At 44.4% G+C, this 19,113-nt stretch overlaps 1 protein-coding gene across 2 annotated transcripts in view; it reads left to right on the top strand.

Moving 5' to 3' along the window:
* The window catches only part of SOAT1 (sterol O-acyltransferase 1), a 124,603-nt gene extending 113,351 nt beyond the window's left edge, over window positions 1–11,252 (top strand). For both annotated transcript variants that reach the window (XM_073593071.1, XM_073593070.1), the window contains exon 16: window positions 1,789–11,252. In XM_073593071.1, coding sequence (XP_073449172.1) covers window positions 1,789–1,845 — 57 coding nt within the window. In that variant the 3' untranslated portion in view covers window positions 1,846–11,252. The remainder of the gene's footprint in view (window positions 1–1,788) is intronic.
* Window positions 11,253–19,113: the final 7,861 nt, after the last annotated feature.

The following is a 19,113-nucleotide window of genomic DNA, read 5'->3' as shown; positions in this document are numbered from 1 at the left end:
CATGTTGAGCCAATTAAGTTAAAGTGTTACTAAACCCACAACAGTAAAATCAGTCTGTATATGCAGCATAGCATGCTTGTTATACTCATTGTGGAACTTAAGGGGTTAATCCTCTGCATTGTGTAAGGCTCAGTTCACATATGAGCCGCATGCAGCTCACAGCAGGGGTCCGGGCATGCTGGTTCCGTTTCAAGTCTGATTTTGCCCCAAATTTTGGGCTGGATTCGGACCTGAAGCTGACCAAAAGAAGCAGTGTTTTTCTGCAAAACACACCGGACCTGCTGCGGAGATATTAGAACCGGCTCCATAGAGAGCCGGTCAAAATCTCCTGCTATTGCGAATCTCCTCCTACCTGAACTCTCAGCACTGGAGAAACTGTGCAGTTTATTACTGACCATGATATACAGATCAGCCAAAAAGCTATATAGTGGCAATATTTTAATGTAAAAAGAAGATTTATAAGCTGTAAGCACTGTGGGGGGGGCAGATGAACTATTTTCATATTTCTGGGTTTAGTAACACTTTTTAACTTCTGATTGTTAGGGCTAGTTTATGCTTGCCTCAAAACATGTCTTAGGATAGGCTTTGTTAAAGCTCTCTGAACGCCAGTCAAAGCCCCTGTCACTAAATAAAATGGTTAGTTTACAGTCCTGTTTACACCTTGCTTTTGCTTTGTGCTTTAATGAGGCTTCGGTGGATCTTCGATGAGCCTTTAGTGGGGCTTTGTGAGGCTTCAGTGGGGGCTTCAAGCGAGCTTTGCCATAGACTTCTATGGAGGCTTTGAAGATGCTTTGAAGCACAACTAAAGCAACATGGGGTATCATTTTTTTGAAGCAAAGCAAGGTGTTAACAGGACTGTAAGCTAACCATTTTATTAAGACCCCTTTCACACTAAACCACGGGCAGCGTTAGCGGTAAAGTGCCGCTAGTTTTAGCTGCGTTTTAGCGGTGCTATTTGGCTGCTAGTGGGGCACTTTTAACCCCTGCTAGCAACTGAAAAAGGGGTTAAGTGTGCCCCTGTAGCGCCAAAGCTTCTGTGTGTATACACCGCTCCTCCACCGCTCCAAAGATGCTGCTCGCAGGACTTTTTTTAAACGTCCTGCCAGCGCAGTGGCCCAGTGTGAAAGCACTCGGGCTTGCACACAAGGACTGCAAGGGAGGCATTTTTCAGGTGCTATTTTTAGCCCAAAAGCACCTGAAAACGCCCCAGTGTGAAAGGGGTCTTAGTGACAGGATCTTTGACTGGCGTTCAGCTTTAAGAAAGCCTGTCCGAAGCCTTGTTTTGAAGCAAGTATAAGCTAGCCGTTAATGTGTGTTGAGGCCAAATCAAGTGTAAATGAGCCTTGAAAGTGACTGTAAAGGGGGGAAAAAAAAAACCTATAATCTAATTTATACTTACCTGTTCTGTGCAATAGAATTACACAGAGCAGCCCTAAACCTCCTCTTCTCAGGTCCCCCCTGCCGGCGCTGCTGGCTCCTCTGTCCAGGGCCCGCTTCTGCATCCATTGACAGACAGCAGGACTCGCCCCGCTCCCTTGTCACTGGAGTTGATTGACAGCACTGGGAGCCAATGAGGGAGACAACAGTGAAAGCTGCTGCGCTTGTGCACATCGCTGGATCGAATCAGACTCGGGTAAGAATGGGGGGGGGGGGGATCCTGCAGCAGAGAATGTATTGAGGTAAAAAACCTTGAGGCTTTAGAACCACTTTAAGATAATGTAGTTTGGCATTAGTAAAGACTTGATATAATGCACACTATCCCTAAAAAAATAATTCTTTGTTTTCCAGCCTGCATTTTTGGACTTCTTGAAGCCACGGTCTTGGACCTGCCATGTTGACGAGTAAACTGGAGAAACTACAAAAGCTACATTGTCAGAGACTCTGGCAAAAAAAAAAATCGACTGACGTCCTCAATTTGTTACTGAATGTTTTTGTACCAGTTCTGGAAACCGTCTGTAGTCCGTGACTACAGCTTTTGTAAAGGATTCAACTTTCCTTTTTCTATAGACAAGTACCAGCATTGAGCATCATGCCTCGAATGATGCCATTCTTCAGATGTCTGTAACACCATACATTCCTTTAGCCTCAGATATACCAAATTCGGTTTACAGTAGAAGTTACTGACCTTCCTCCGGGAACATCCCATTCTTCCTTTTTGATCTAAGAAAGATGTGTTCTTGTACTGATTAATGGTTGTGCCCGTCAAGCAGGACCTTGAAATCAATAGGCATAACTTTGCAGACTGATGTTCTGGTGCCTTTTGCACATTGTACTTTCACTGAATGTATTTCCCTTTGAAACCAGCGAGGCACGAGTAGTCCAGCAAAGTGCCACGTTTAGAAAATATAGTGACCTTTATTAATGCTGCGTTACAGAGCAATAATGAGTTATGTGACCTTACAACCATAATAACACTGATTACCAAAGATTACCTTCTCCACCCTCATTACCTTATTTTTTTCCAAATAACACTTTATGGTTTGACGTGAAATAGCACTGTTTTTATTTAGCCTATTTTCATTTAGCCTATCACGTGCTTCTAGGACCTGATATAAAGGTTCACTTAAAATTATTGTCTGGGCACAGGCTGTATTTAAAAGGTAAGACACTGTAGCTCATTTAATATATGAAGGCAAATGCAGCATATTGGATTTGCACTGGGTTGTTTGCATCAGACATTATGTTGAAGGAGACATCCCTAGGATTCCTTTTAGATTTGCGTGCTTCCAATGTAATTTCTGAATTAGCTGGCAGAAGTCAGCAAAGAAGCATGCGCTTCTGAAGGGATTCTAAGGGTGTCTTCTTTCACTAAAATCACACTGCATAAGCTTATGCACATGCTTTTTGATACTTTACTGAAGCACATTCATTTAGAAATGGTAATTTTATGCTGCTGGAACTGAGAGTTGTGAATCAACAACATACTGTATAACAAGGTAAAAAAACTATTCTTTTTAAAGAGAACTTTCTTTAATGCTGATAGTGCCCTCAGCAGTACACAATAAGATCCTCTAGTGCAGATTAGTGTAGTTGAACTTCAGCCAATTGGTGTAAACAGAACAGGACATGGGTCCCACTATTTTTTACAAGAGGCTCATTGAAGGATGCTACAATATTACTACTAGAACAATTTCTTAGCAAGGCATTCACAGCTAAATATTTTATTATTCTCTCTTCTCATTCTCCCAATGTTTGATTTCATGATCAGAATGTGAATAAAAACGGACCAGTCATAATCCTTATATGTAACTAATCATTCTGATTTCACTCCATAGGGCAATATATTTGTTCATTGTGGATATAAAGTCTGTTCTATCAAAAGTGGTACTATAATTTTACTGGTGTCATGATGGCTGTAAATGAGCTTACATACTCAGTATTGCTAGGATGCAGCATGTGCTTCTTTACTGGATACAAATACAATGCAAGTCTATGAAGAAACGAGGGACAATTATCTTTTAATGATCTTATATTTAATTTATTTTGGCCATGAAACATTTGCCTGATTGCACGCATTGAGAACCAAATGAAGGACTTGTGTATAATTATAACAAGAATCTGGGTGGTGATGGTTTGGTTACAAGGTACTCTGACCAATGCAAGGGTATGGCTTTGATCACCATGAATCTTCACACTATGGAAAGGCTAAGAAATTCCACAATATACTCTGACTGGATCATCCATAAAAATACTGCCTTTCACAGAACAATGCCTACTACCATGCCATCTGCTGCCGTTCTACATTGTTTTGTCCTGTAATGAGACTTCCGTTAATGCAATTGAGGTTTCACATTGTCTTGTTTGTGTTGGATTACAGTGCGACCTTATGATTACATGTGCCTGTGTTGTATACAGTTTACATAGGCTTCAATGGTTCAATAGCCACAGAATTTGTTTCCACGGGCGTTTTTAAAGGCTAACTGCATTAGTGAGTTGGCTTACTTACTGGCTCCTGCTACCTGTTCAAGAAATTGGTTGTTTATTCTTTTCTTTGTGGGTTATTCATTGGTAAGCATTTCACTAACATATTAGCTTCCCCAAAACTGAAATACCAGTTGGTTGGAGTTGGCCTTTAAGAAAAAAGGTGACAATTTGCTTGTGTGCCTTGCTTTTATACCGCTTATATCAATGGGCATTTTTACTGTGTTGTGCTACATTTTGTTCAAATTTGCATTCTCTGGTAGTTGACAGTGTTAAGTAATATTGATGATTTTTTTTAACTTGATGCTTTGTAACAAAAAACTTATTGTGAAACAATTCAAGTAAACAAGAAATCTATAGGCATTGTGGGGGAGGGGGGGGGTGTTGTAGAAAATCAGCCTTTGTTAAAACATGGGGTAGAGGAGAGCAATATTTTAGTTGCCATCAGGGGCGGACTGACCATTGAGCCACTCGGGCACTGCCCGAGGGCCCTGGGCCACTAGGGGGCCCCATCAGGGTTGCCAGCCTCAGTAAAACCAGGGACAGTATGTATAAATCTGTGGGTTTTTTTTTTTTACATCTGTCATTGTATACTGTGTGTGTGTATACTGTGTGGCCCCATATTCTCTGATTGCCTGGGGGCCCCATAATCTCCTATTGCCCGGGGGCCTCATGAGTTATCAGTCCGCCCCTGGTTGCCATCAATCCAAAGTGTAATTCCCTAGTTTGTTACCTGATCAAAATTGGAGTGGCTATTGAAATGCATTTGCCTGTCATTGTGGTAATTTAAAAGTATGTAGTCCTGAACATAAATTGTTATAAACACTTTCTAATACAGTTATAACTATGCAGGCACCATAACTGCTTTTGCTTAGTTTCAGAAATATAACCATGCATCACTTCTTCTTGATGGTGGGGGCAGGTGTACAGGACACTGTAGATACAAAGTGTACTTGTATTTCATTTCCTGTTCAGCTTGAGGAAAGGTGCAGACTGTGCTTGAACAGGGGACATGTTCAGGAGGCAAGCTGTGATTGGGAAGGGGGTGTGTGCCAGAGGCAAGCTGTGATTGGGAGGGGGTGTGTGCCAGAGGCAAGCTGTGATTACGTGGGGGTGTGTGCCAGATGCAAGCTGTGATTGGGGGGGGGGTGTGTGCCAGGGGCAAGCTGTGATTGGGAGGGGGTGTGTGCCAGGGGCAAGCTGTGATTGGGAGGGGGTGTGTGCCAGAGGCAAGCTGTGATTACGTGGGGGTGTGTGCCAGATGCAAGCTGTGATTGGGGGGGGTGTGTGCCAGGGGCAAGCTGTGATTGGGAGGGGGTGTGTGCCAGGGGCAAGCTGTGATTGGGAAGATGGCTGAACAGACTACCAAATACAGGCATGCTGTGTGTGTGCAGTGTCTGTTCCTTTGAATGGCCAGCCAAAGGAGGCAAACTGACCATGCAAGCATGGATCAGCTTCTGTGCTTCAGTTTAGAACAAAGAAAGTTGACTGCCGGATCAACCAGGTACTTCAGATGGAAGAAGTATATAAAAATGACAGACTATGATTTATTAAATACACATATGTGAACATAGAAACAAAAAATATTTGGGGTAACATATACACTTTTTTGTTTTCACTGCATTTTAGGTTGTTTGTCTTGAATCTGGGAAATAATAGAAACCATGTTTGCTTCTGAGCTGTGTTTTGCTTCAATGTTGCTAATGCAGTGCAAATATATGTGTGTGCTTAATGACAGGTTCAATAGGAGCAGAGCAAGACAGACGCCTGTATCTGATAGTAAAGATAGTGCACACTTTACAACAATGCCCCTATACTGGTGACATCACCTCCTGCCTATACCGACGTGTTTCTATTGAAATACTGCATTAGAAAGATTGGCCATATCCAATTGAAACATGTCGAAACAGGCAGGAGGTGATGTCATCAGTACAGGGGCTTTGCTGTAGAGTGTGCACTGTCATCGGAGTACAGGCTGAGTGTCAGCAGCCAGGGCCCAACCTGTGTTTGTAACCCTTAAACCTTTAAAAAAAAAAAAAAAAAAGGTTCTGTTACCTTATAACAGAATAAACAACACAGTGCTTATGCTGTCTAATTTGCCCCTCTCTAAACTGTAAAAAACCCCGCTGATCCTGCCAGTTCCCGTGTCTCCCTCTGTGTACTGACCACGATAATCATGGCTGCTGAGCCCTGATTAATGTGGTCACTTTTTGTGCCTCTGTCATCTGCAGCTCTCCTCTTTTTCTCCCCCCTGTCAGTTCCTGTGTGTGAGCTGTCTCCCCACTCCTGATGCTATTGGTGATGATGTAAAGTGTAAAAAAATAAATGTCACTGCCAGCCCCTCTTCCATGCAACCATAATGCACAGTGTAAGTGTTTTGTTAAAAACAAAGCCTTCAGTTCTCTTCAGGCCGGTCACCTGACTCCCGGCCGCTCTCCTCCCCATCTATGGGCTACAGTGGGAGGGGCTGAGTGGCCAGCACAGTGGTCACGTGACCTCCCTGGCTGACATCAGAGGGAGACCTGGAGCCCGTAGATGGAATAGGAGAGCAACTGGGAGTCGCGTGACCAACCTGAATAGATCTGAAAAAGGTTATTTACATGCTTGGTTTTCAGCAAACACTCACACTGTGCAATATAGCTGCATAAAAGAGGGGCTGGCAGTGACAATTGTTTAAAGGTTACAAGCACTTCAAGTTGATTTGTGCTCCCTTTCCTTGCTCTGCTCCTAAGAGCCCTTGCACGCTGGGGCGGTTTGCAGGCGCTATTGCGCTAATAATAGCGCCTGCAAACCGCCCCGAAAGTGCCGCTACTTTCATTCCAGTGTGCAAGCCCCGAGGGCTTGCACACTGGAGCGATGCGCTGGCAGGACGGTAAAAAAAGTCCTGCCAGCAGCATCTTCAGGGCGGTGAAGGAGCGGTGTGTATACCGCTCCTTTACCGCTCCTGCCCATTGAAATCAATGGGACGGCGCGGCTATACCGCCGGCAAAGCGCCTCGCAGAGGCGCTTTGCGGTGGTATTTAACCCTTTCTCGGCCGCTAGCGGGGGGTAAAACCGCCCCGCTATCGGCCGCATACCGACGGTAAAACGCCGCTAATAATAGCGGCGTTTTACCGTCGACGCCGCCCCAGTGTGCAAGGGCTCTTACTTGTCATTAGACTTGCACATGCTTGCAATGCATTAGCAACATTGAAGCAACACAGCTCAGAAGCAATATGCAGCTTGCAATATAAAGTGAGTGTCCTGTTTTTATTGTATATCATTTATCCCTTTTTTTTTTTTTTTTTTTTTTTTGTTTTGTTTATTTTTGCACTAAGGGTTTGTGTGTGAGCGCTGCAGGAATTATTTATAAAGTTTCAGGTTTGTGTTAGATCAGCTACAAGGCAGCAAAGGCAGTGGGACAGTTTTTAGGGTGACACAACTCCCACATCAGTCTTTTTGTTCATGATTTGGAGTTGCTTCATGCCGGTTTATGTCTCTGTAATTAAACTTGTGCTTTATTCACTGAACAATGAGTGAAGTTAAAACAAATGTGTTACATGCGTAAGGAAAGTACCTGTATGTACAAGCTGCCAAACCTTTCATAGCATCCATGGTCCTTTTTTTTTTTTTTTTTTTTTTTTTTTTTTTTTTTTTTCCCCCACAGTGTTATTCGCGGGAGAGCCAGCAATGCTGTTCATAATTATATACTAAAATGTTTGTGGAAGATCGATTTTCTTCCATAAATAACTAAATAATAAATGTATCTCTTCTATAGTTCATTACTGTCAAGGCTGTTCAGATAAGGTGGTGATTTGCCAGTTTAATTTATTAAATGTAATTCTTGTGTATGAAAATTGTCATTTAAATTGTAATGCACCATATCTCACTGTTCAGCCATTTTAATGTGACTTTTGTTTTATATGTATTTAGTCTTTATCCTCCAGCCATCTTTTTTTATTTTGAGTTTAATTCTAAATTATTCAAGGTGGCCGTTCTCAATCGGGGTTCCATGAAACCCTGGATTTCCTCCAGAGACTGCTAGGGATTCCTTGAGCTGTGGCTGGTGCCTACATAGTTTCGGACCTGTGTAAGTCTGGAAACCATATATCTTCTGGTTGTTTTGATTTAGAGGAGTAAAGTCAGAAGGTTTTTTTATCTTTATGCATTAAGATAAAAAGCCCCTGTGTGTAGAAGCCGCCCCAGCACCCCCTAATACTTGTGCCCCATTTCTGTCCAGTGATGTCCACGAGTCCTTTGGCCGTCCGTGAATCTTCCACTTGATTGGCTGAGACACAGCAGGGGCGCCATTGGCTCCCACTGCTGTCAGTCAACGTCAGTTAGCCAATCGGGAGGGGTGTAACAGCAGCTCCTTGTCTGAATGGACACACAGAGCTGCAGCTCGGCTTGGGTGCCCCCATAGCAAGCTGCTTGCTGTAGGGGGCACTTGTCAGGAGGGAGGGGGTCATAAGCAGCGAAGAGGTACCCAAGAAGGGGCAGATCCAGGCTGCTGTGTGCAAAACCACCACACAGTGCAGGCAAGTATAACATATTTGTTTTAAAAAAGTGGTAATACTGCATACTCAAAATTAATAGACGGTTGGTGTGTCATTCATGAGTTATAATATAGTATCAGGTCCAGCGCCACTTGGCAGAGCCAGCAGCATGACACCACTGATCTTTTTAGCTGTCTGTAAAGCTGGCATCCTGACCACCAATGTAAGGGGGGCATTCTTCCCCTTGACCTCCGATAATGTAAGGGACATTTTTCCCACTGAATTTTAGCAGGGGTTCCCTGAGACCTGAAAATTATTCCCTTGGGGTAAAAAAGTTGAGAGGCTGATCTAAGAGAATTGCTAACCTTAATGCAGTATATCCAAGGAAGGGAATAATTATTGCGCTACCCTAAAAAATGAGGATGGACAGTGAGTGAGTAAGCTGCTACAAACCATGTGACAAGAATGAATACCATATATTAAATAAATGTAGCGCTAAATCAACTTGTATAAGTAATAAATGTGCACGTGCATATAATGTCCCAAATAATGCCGTGTGGCTGTCAACACAAAAGTCCACAATCAGGGTAAATGAACCATGGGGCAATACATGCAACTTCTCAACGATGTACTCAGAAGTCTTCAAGGTAAGTAGAAGGATGGAATACGCTTACCAGCTGTGTTGGATTCTATTGCCATAAGCATAGAATCAGTAAGACTTTGTGCCACCAAGGGCAGAAACATGAGGTGATGGAGGCAAGGGTAGAGCCTCTATGGTGGAGGCAAGGGTAGAGCCTCTCTCGGCTATGGATGTCCCTTCTGGTCCACTAGAACTGGGTCAAAGATGATTTCCACAGATCAATAGTTCCTTGATGCATCAATCCCTAGACGTGGTGACTGCACCAGCCCTCCGTTCCTAGGCTTTTTTCCCTTTCTCTTTTTTTCTTCATTTTAACCTGGTGACCCGGCCAGACACACACTTCCTGTCTTAGGGTGGTTCTTCTATCTATGTACAGCAGCACTGCCTGCAGACAATAAGTCAAGCAATGATCTTCTTACAGTACAAGTAACCAAGCTGCTCCTTGAACCAAGTTATGCCCAGATAGGAATAATTTGTTGTGGCGCTTTTATTTCTGCTGGTCCCTTTTTTAAAATGTGAATTATGAGATATTACTTTAGACCTGGTATGCAAGTTCTGTACTACTTGCAGTCTAGTATTGAGGCTTATCTGCCCTAGATAGTCACTGGTAAAAGTGTCTATGTTAATGCACATGTGTATTTGCATAGTGATGAGCTCCCTCTATTGGTCTACTTATTGTCAGTTTATTTTCCGTCCTCCAAATATTTAATTCTGGTCTCAGATTGTCTATGTAACGGTTCTTTTGGTGAAAAATGTCAGGATTACTAGCCATGTGCTATCTTAATTTATGATGAATATGGCTACATAAAATGGTGGGTGAGAATGATGTACAGTTAAAGAGAGCTTAAACTGAGCTGAAAGAAAGTAGGAACAGCAGCAGTCTATAGAATAAGAGGCATACTTGCCTCTCCCCTGAGCAGTGTTTAAAATCTTCAGATACGGCCACCACTGCTATGACACTTTTGGGTGTGTCCGATGCCTGGTCCCATGCTGTGCATTGTGGTTCTCCTGCTGGCTCCTACATCACTACAAGTCACAGTGGTGATGGGAGGACAAACTGGAGAACCAGAGTACACATTGGGGGATGCGTTATCTGACATATCTAGTACCTGCTGCTATCTGACACCTTAAGGTTGTGCATTCCCTAGTGTGCACTTGGTTTGTCCTGCTGACCCCTGATACACTACTATGTCCTTTAGTGATGTAGGAGTTGCCATGAGAACCCACATCATGCAACTGGAAATTGTTCATCCATCACACCCAGAAGTGTCTTTTGGCAGTGGTGGCCAGAACTCTTCATAGAGAACATTTGATACTCTGCCTGCTGGGAAGATAAAGTAGGATTTTTTCCCTACTTCTCTACAGAGGGCTGCTATTCTAAGTCCTTTCAACTAGTGTCAGATTTGCTTTGAAGATGCTGTGAACCCTAACTAAATGACATTTCGTTTACTAGCGTGCTATGTCTCAAACTATTGCTATTCGATATTTTTTTATAAAAATCTGTTTTAACTTTAACTTTTTTTTTTTTTTTTTGCATCTCAGTGCTGCTGATCTCACAAGGGCTCTTTCAGCCACTTCCTGTCTTCATGAGGTCACTCTAGCATTGGTGCTGCAATGGCTTTCTGATGGTAACAATTGCAGACCATGCCTGCAAATTGTGTCCTCACAACTTCTTGTAAACTCCAGCAGGGTGATAATGCAGCAACAAAATTGGGAGACCCTTATTCTCTGATAACAGGAAATGCTTGGACAAGGACCTTCACGCCAGGATCACTAATTATTATTTTAATGAAAGTTGCACATTTTAAATTGACTGAGAATTACATTTGAAATTGCATTAACATGTTAAAATGTATGAGATTTTAGCTGTTTACATATACTTTAATCTTGGCAATGGCATCCAATCACTTTTCATTAGCTTGAGTAGTCCAAAAATGTAATATGATTTGTGTTAAGATGCCACTGGTTATGGTACATCACTCTCTGCTTGCTAAAGGCCAGTGTCTGAAGTGTAAACTAGGATTTCCTGGCAAGTGAATGTGCACTCTGACAGATATATTTATACAGATACAAATTTAATCAGATTCTGATTGATGTAAGTAATTTATACAATCAATGCTAACCATGAAATTACTGGACAATACACTGAATCGTGCAGAGTGCCCTCTGCTGGTCCGAGGCTGTAACTGATGAAAAATAAAGATGTTGCAAACCTTTTTTTTTTCAAAGACTGATAGTTTTATGTACTGTAGAAAAAGGGACCTTTGCAAATAAATACTTGATTTATGTTTTCTAAAACGTGTTTGATGGAATTGTATTATAATTCTGATTCATCTGATAGATGCACAGTAAATACACAGTAGTGGTATGGTCTACTTATAACTATAAAGAATGCAAAACAAATGTAATCTCTCCATTTCTTTTTTAACACAATGCAGTTAGACCCCTTTCACACTGCCAGCATTTTTCAGGTGCTACAGCGGTAAAAATAGCGCCTGTATATCGCCTGAAAAAAACGACTCCGATCACTCCAGTGTGAAAGCCCTTAGGCTTTCACACTGGAGTGGTGCGCTGGCAGGGCATCACAAAAAGTCCTCCCAGCAGCTTCTTTGGCAGGAACTCACCGCTCCTCCACATTGAAATCAATGGGGCAGCACTGCGATACCGCCGGCAAAACGCTGCTTTACCGCCGACGGCCCCCACGGCTCGTTGTGAAAGCCATCTAAATTTAGTAAAGGAATAGATGCTGTTCACTCAGCAAGGGAATGTTCTCTTTTCAGATGTAATGCTCACTTCTCTTGGTGGATATCGTAGAGGTGTCTTTACTTTAATCATGCTTACATAAGGAAGAATTCCTGTGCAATTTCCTTTGCACATAATTCATTACGGACAATGAACACTGCTTCACCAATTTACCAAGCTGAGGGAACACTCGCTTTTTCAGGAAGATAGCTTTTACAAGTAAGATGTTGATGCATTAACAAAAAAGGGAGGAACAACCCACACAACTAGTGTGTTATCAAAAATGTGCTCAATGGGTATGGTAGGAAAGCATTGGTTGGGTAGCATGTGGTAACAGTAGCAACATATTCAAAGTACAGTGCCTTGAAAAAGTTTTCACACCCCTTGAAATTTTGTCATGTTACAACCAAAAAACATAAATGTATTTTGGCACATAATTGTGAAGTGGAAGGAAAATGATAAATGGTTTTCCAAATTTTTTACAAATATCTGGAAAATATGGCGTGCATTTGTATTTAGTCCCCTTTACGCTGATACCCTTAACTAAAATTTAGTGGAACCGATTGTCTTCAGAAGTCACCTAATTAGTAAATAGAGTCCACCTGTGTGTAATTTAAACTCTTTATAAATACAGCTGTTTTGTGAAGCCCTCAGAGGTTTGTTAGAGCAGTGGTTCTCAACCCTGTCCTCAAGTACCCCCAACAGGCCATGTTTGAATAAAAAAGCACCTGTGCAAGATAAAGGAGAAACTTCAGAGTCAATGGCTTGGTATTTTGGACAGCTATTTTTATCTAAGAGAAATTTCCAAAACATGGCCTGTTGGGGGTACTTGAGGACAGGGTTGAGAACCACGGTGTTGGAGAATTTTGGTAAACAAACGGCATCATGAAGGCCAAGGAACACCGGCCAGGTCAGGGATAAAAAAAAAAAAAAAAAAAAAATCCCAAGCTTTGAACATCTCACGGAGCACTGTTCAATCCATCAACCAAAAATGGAAAGAGTATGGCACAAATGCAAACCTACCAAGACATGGCCATCAACCTAAACAAACAGGCAGGGCAAGGAGATCATTAATCAGAGAAGCAGCCAAGAGGCCCATGGCAACTCTGGAGGAGCTGCAGAGATCCACAGCTCAGGTGGGAAAATCTGTCCATAGGACAACTATTAGTCGTGCACAGCACAAATCTGGCCTTTATGGAAGTGCGGCAAGAAGAAAGCCATTGTTTTAAGAAAACCATAAGAAATTCAGTTTGCGAGAAGCCATGTGGGGGACACAGCAATAGGGATGCCACATCATCCCTTTAATCCAGGATACACATTAATTACACAGGTTCTGTGGCTGATTAAGGTGGTAATTAAACTCACTTGGTGCCTTATCTGCATTAAATCGGCCTCAGAACCTGTGTAATTAATATGTGTCCTGAATTAAAGGGATGATGTGGCAACCCTACACAGCAACCACGTGGAAGAAGGTGCTCTGGTCAGATGAGACCAGATTTGGACTTTTTGGCATGAAAGCAAAATGTTATGTGTGGCGGAAAACTAACACTGCACATCACCCTGAACACACCATCCCCACTGTTTAAACATGTTGGTGGCAGCATCATGTTGTGGGGATGCTTTTTTTCAGCAGGAATGGGGAAGCTGGTCATAGTTAATGGGAAGATTGGTGGAGCCAAATGCAGGTCAATCTTAGAAGAAAACCTGTTAGAGTCTGCAATAGACTTGAGAATGGGGCAGAGGTTCACCTTCCAGCAGGACAACGACCCTGAACATACAGCCAGAGCTACAATGGAATGGTTTTGGTCAGTGGTTCTCAACTCCTGTCCTCAGGACCCACTAACAGTTCAGATTTTAAGTGTTACCTTGGAGTAGGGATGAGCCGAACACCCCCCCCCCCCCGGTTCAGTTCGCTCCAGAACCTGCAAACAGACCGAAAATTCGCACGAACGTTAGAACCCCATTGACATCTATGGGACTCGAACGTTCGAAATTAAAAGTGCTCATTTTAAAGGCTAATTTGCATGGTATTGTCCTAAAAAGGGTTTGGGGACCCGGGTCCTGCCCCAGGGGACATGTATCAATGCAAAAAAAACTTTTAAAACGGCTGTTTTTTCGGGAGCAGTGATTTTAATGATGCTTTAAGTTAAAAAAAAAAAAAAAATGAAATATTCCTTTTAAATATCGTACCTGGGGGGTGTCTATAGAATGCCTGTAAAGTGGTGCGTGTTTCCCGTGCTTAGAACAGTCCCTTCACAAAATGTCATTTTTAAAGGAAAAAAGTCATTTAAAACTGCTTGCGGCTTTAATGTAATGTCAGGTCCTGGCAATATGGATGAAAATCAGTGAGACAAACAGCATGAGTACCCCCCAGTCCATTACCAGGCCCTTTGGGTCTTGTATGGATATTAAGGGGAACCCCGCACCTAAATTAAAAAAAGGAAAGGCGTGGGGCCACCAGGCCCTATATACTCTGAACAGCAGTATACAGGCGGTGCAAACAAGACAGGGACTGTAGGTTTGTTGTTAAGTAGAATCTGTTTGTAATTTTGAACTGGTACATTTTTAACGTATTTAGCTCCAGCCAAAAAATCTATTTTAAGCTTTTTGGAAAACATAGGGAAGGGTTATCACCCCTGTGACATTTGTTTTGCTGTCTGCGCTCCTCTTCAGAAGATTTCACCTCATTTTTTGTCCCAATGACAAATGTTTTTTGAAAATTTGGGGGTTTTTGTGAAACAAGGATTGGTGATAAAGCATCAGTGGAAAGGAGAAACGTTTTTCCCATATTAACTCTTACAGGAGAGAATTTCAGTTCCTAGGGGTAGATTTCATCTCACTTCCTGTTGTCTCCTTCCGTTTGCAAGTAGGAGTCGTTTGTAAGTTGGATGTTTGAAAGTAGGGGCCTGCCCTATATACTCAACAGAAATTTGGGCCTTAGGTGTTGTTGTGGCCACAACACTGTAAGCCATCACAGGGCCCTGCTGTGAAATATTAGATCAAGAATTGTAATTACATGCCCCTGTTGAACAGGGGCAGAAAAATTGGGCCTTTGGTGGTGGTGCTTGTGCCACAACACTGTAATGCCCCGTACACACGGTCGGATTTTCCGATGGAAAATGTCCGATCGGAGCGTGTTGTCGGAAATTCCGACCGTGTGTGGGCTCCATCAGACATTTTCCATCGGATTTTCCGACACACAAAGTTGGAGAGCAGGAGATAAAATTTTCCGACAACAAAATCCGTTGTCGGAAATTCCGATCGTTTGTACACAAATCCGACGGACAAAGTGCCGCGCATGCTCATAATAAATAAAGAGATGAAAGCTATTGGCCACTGCCCCGTTTATAGTCCCGACGTACGTGTTTTACGTCACCGCGTTTAGAACGATCAGATTTTCCGACAACTTTGTGTGACCGTGTGTATGCAAGACAAGTTTAAGCCAACATCCGTCGGAAAAAATCCTAGGATTTTGTTGTCGGAATGTCCGAACAAAGTCCGACCGTGTGTACGGGGCATTAGTCCTCACTCGATCTTGGTGGGCGCAGAAACGGGCCCTGCTGTGAAATATTAGATCAAGAATTGTAATTACATGCCCATGTTGAACAGGGGCTGAAAAATTGGGCCTTTAGGCACTGGTAGTGGCGCCCAGAACCAAAAATGTTCTTACAAGCTATCAGCGTGATCATTGAGGAAGAGGATAATTACTCAGGATAGTCACTCAGCATCAGCACAGGCAGTCTTTGAAGGGATCTGAGATTTCAAAAAAAATTATTCGGTTACATCAGCATCAGGTGCTTGGTAGCTGGTGGTGATCCAAGACTGATTCATTTTTATGAAGGTCAGTCGATCGACCGAGTCGGTGGACAGACGCACCCTGTGATCGGTTACAAAGCCTCCAGCAGCACTGAATGTGTGTTCCGAAAGAACGCTGGATACAGGACAGGCCAGCAGCTCAATTGCATACTGTGCAAGCTCTGGCCAGTGATCCATCCTCAAGACCCAGTAACCCAGAGGTTTTTCAGTGGGAAAGGTGTCCAAGTCAGATCTTGCCCCTAGGTATTCCTGCACCATGTAAAACAGATGCTGGCGATGGTTGCTGGAACTAATCATAATACCTTGGGGCTGCGGACCAAAAAATTGTCTGAACGCATCGGTCAGACGGCTAGCTTCTCCACCACTCCTCCTTTGACTGACCGAAGCCTCAGCAACACGTTGTCCAGAAACAGGAGTTTGTAACCTTCCAGTCTCTGGGAACGCGTTGCACAGACCTTTCTGCAAGGCCTCCCGAAGATGTTTCATCCTCTGCGATGGCAAGATAAGGTCCGCTACCTTACCCTTGTAACGTGGATCAAGGAGGGTTGCCAGCCAGTATTGGTCCTTCTCCTTGATACCACGAATACGAGGATCCTTTGCAGGATCAGGGAGGCCATGCAGCGTAGGTTTGCTGAGGCATTCAGTCCGGAGTCCTCTGGGTCACTAAGGACAACATGGTCCGCAGCCACCTCCTCCCAGCCACGTACAAGTCCATGTGTTTCTTGGAACTGATCCCTTAAAGACTGCTGCTGATGCTGAGTGCCAGGCTCCACCTCCATACTGACACAATCCTCCTCGTCCTCTTCCTGTGTGATCGGTGGGCATGCAGGAACACTGTCTGGATAAAGGGGGCCTTGAGCGATAAGGAAGTCCTCCTCTTCCTGCCTCTGTTCTGCCTCAAGTGCCCTGTCCATTATTCCACGCAGCGTGTGCTCCAACAGGTGGACAAGGGGGACAGTGTCACTGATGCATGCGCTGTCACTGCTCACCATCCTCGTGGCCTCCTCAAATGGTGACAGGACAGTGCATGCATCCCTGATCATGGCCCACTGGCGTGGGGAAAAAAAACCAAGCTCCCCTGACCCTGTCCTGGTGCCATAGTCGCACAGGTACTCATTGATGGCCCTCTGCTGCGTGTGCAGCCGCTGCAGCATGGCCAACGTTGAGTTCCACCTGGTGGGCATGTCACAGATTAGGCGGTTCTTGGGCAAGTTAAACCCCTTTTGGAGGTCTGCCAGCCGAGCACTGGCATTATATGACCGGCGGAAATGCACACAGACTTTCCTGGCCTGCCTCAGGACATCCTGTAAGCCCGGGTACCTGCCCAAGAACCGCTGCACCACCAAGTTAAGGACGTGAGCCAAACCGGGTCATTTGTTCCTGTCGGAGGGCAGAGAGGAGCTTGGTGCCATTGTCGCAAACCACCATTCCTGCCTTAAGTTCGCGTGGCGTCAACCACCTCTGAACTTGCCCCTGCAGAGCTGACAGAACCTCTGCCCCAGTGTGGCTCCTGTCCCCCAAGCACACCAGCTCAAGCATCGCATGGCATCTTTTGGCCTGCATACTTGCATAGCCCCTTGAACGGCTACGGAGCACCGCTGGTTCTGAGGACAAAGCACAGGAAGAGGCCATGGAGGAAGAAGAAGAAGAGGAGGGGGTGGAGGAGAGAGGTGTGTCACAATCATTAGTAGTGGCATTTTGGAGGTGTGGTGGCGGAACAACCTCCAACACTACTGCACCTTGTCCTGCATCCTTCCCAGCTGCCAGCAGAGTCACCCAATGCGCGATGAAACTTAGGTAACGTCCCTGTCCATGCCTGCTGGACCATGAGTCAGCGGTAATATGCACCTTACCGCTGACCGCCCTGTCCAGCGAGGCCAAGACATTGCCTTCCACATGCCTGTAGAGAGCCGGAATCGCCTTCCGTGGGAAAAAGTGGCATTTGGGTACCTGCCACTGAGGAACCGCACATTCCACAAACTCACGGAAGGGGACAGAGTCTACCAACTGAAAAGGCAGCAGTTGAAGTGCTAGCAATTTTGCCAAGCTAGCATTCAACCGCTGGGCATGTGGATGGCTGGGAGCGAACTTCTTTCGGCGGTGCAGCAGCTGGGGCAGGGAAATTTGCCTGGTACAATCTGACGTTGGTGTACCGAAAGCAGATTGCCCACAAGTACTTGGCTGTGACACACCTAATTCTACACCTTCATTCCTCTCAGTGCAGGTCTCAGAGAGGACTGAAGGTATAGTGGGGTTGGAGATCTCGGCTGTTGAGGAGCAAGGAGAGGTCCTCTTTGTTCTTTGGTGTGGGTCTTTTAAATACGCTTGCCAACAAACTGCATGGCGGGTCAACATATGTCTGGTCAAGCATGTGGTGCCCAAGCGGGAGATGTTTTGGCCACGCGAGATACGCTTGAGACATATGTTGCAAATAGCAGCGGTGCGATCTGATGCACTCGTCTCAAAAAAGGCTCACACCAAAGAACTTTTTGAATAACGTGTGGAGACTGCAGCGCCCTGCACATGCGGAGCTTTGAGGTGTGATGCAGTCAGTGTGCTGCCCTTAGGCTGGCCACAGGAGGGCATCCTGCCTCGTTGGTGATGTGCCGCCTCCCCCTCCACCTCCTCTCTCCTATCAGGCACCCAGTGACCTCATCATCCCCTCCCTCCTCATCACTGGAGAAAACCTGGCAGTATGCTGCAGCAGGGGGAGCATGACTGCCAGATTGCTGTCTTTCTTGGGCACCCCCTCTGTCCGTGCTCACGTTACTGCCTTCATCTAGCTCAGTATCATCATCAGAGCCTTCCAAACGCTGGGCATCCTCCTGGAGCATGTACCCAACACTGTGGTCAAACAGTTCGAGGGACTCCTCAGGAGGACATGGTGGGGCTAGGGAAGGAGTCACTGATGACATTGAGCCGAGGGAAGAGGCCGCTGCTTTGCCAGACAAAGTACCCTGAGCATGGGTGAGAGAGGGTGAGGAGGTTGAGGACGGCTTGGTCATCCACTCGACCAAGTCTTCCGCATGTTGCGACTCAACACTGCCAGCTGCCAAAAAAAAGGCCAAGCGTGTCCCACGGCCACGTGCTGATGAGGATGCACCGTCTCCACGACCAGCATTGTTGCCTCTAGACACAGAGCCTGCTTGCCCTCTTTTATTGGCTTGTGACTGTCTGCCTCTCCTTGTTGGCCTTCCAGACATACTAATGGCCTGTAGCTGCACTAAGCTGGGATATATATATATATATATATATATATATATATATATATATATATATATATATATATATATATATATATATATATATATATATATATATATATATATATATATATATATATATAATATATAATGTACTGATACTGCAGCTAGCAAAATCAACTGCCTGCCTGTAGTATGAGAACACCACCAACCTTCTACAGGTAGCTTTAGCTGAACACTGTGCAGAGCTCGCAAAAAACTAACTTGTAGCTTATTTAGCTGCCTGTGGTAGTGATAGGATCAGGAAAACACCACC

The sequence above is a fragment of the Aquarana catesbeiana genome, linkage group LG07, assembly GCF_042186555.1.
Source record: "Aquarana catesbeiana isolate 2022-GZ linkage group LG07, ASM4218655v1, whole genome shotgun sequence".
Classification (NCBI taxonomy): Eukaryota; Metazoa; Chordata; class Amphibia; order Anura; family Ranidae; genus Aquarana; species Aquarana catesbeiana.
The sequence above is the reverse complement of the archived record's forward strand: the minus strand, read 5'-3'. Positions and strand labels throughout refer to the sequence as shown.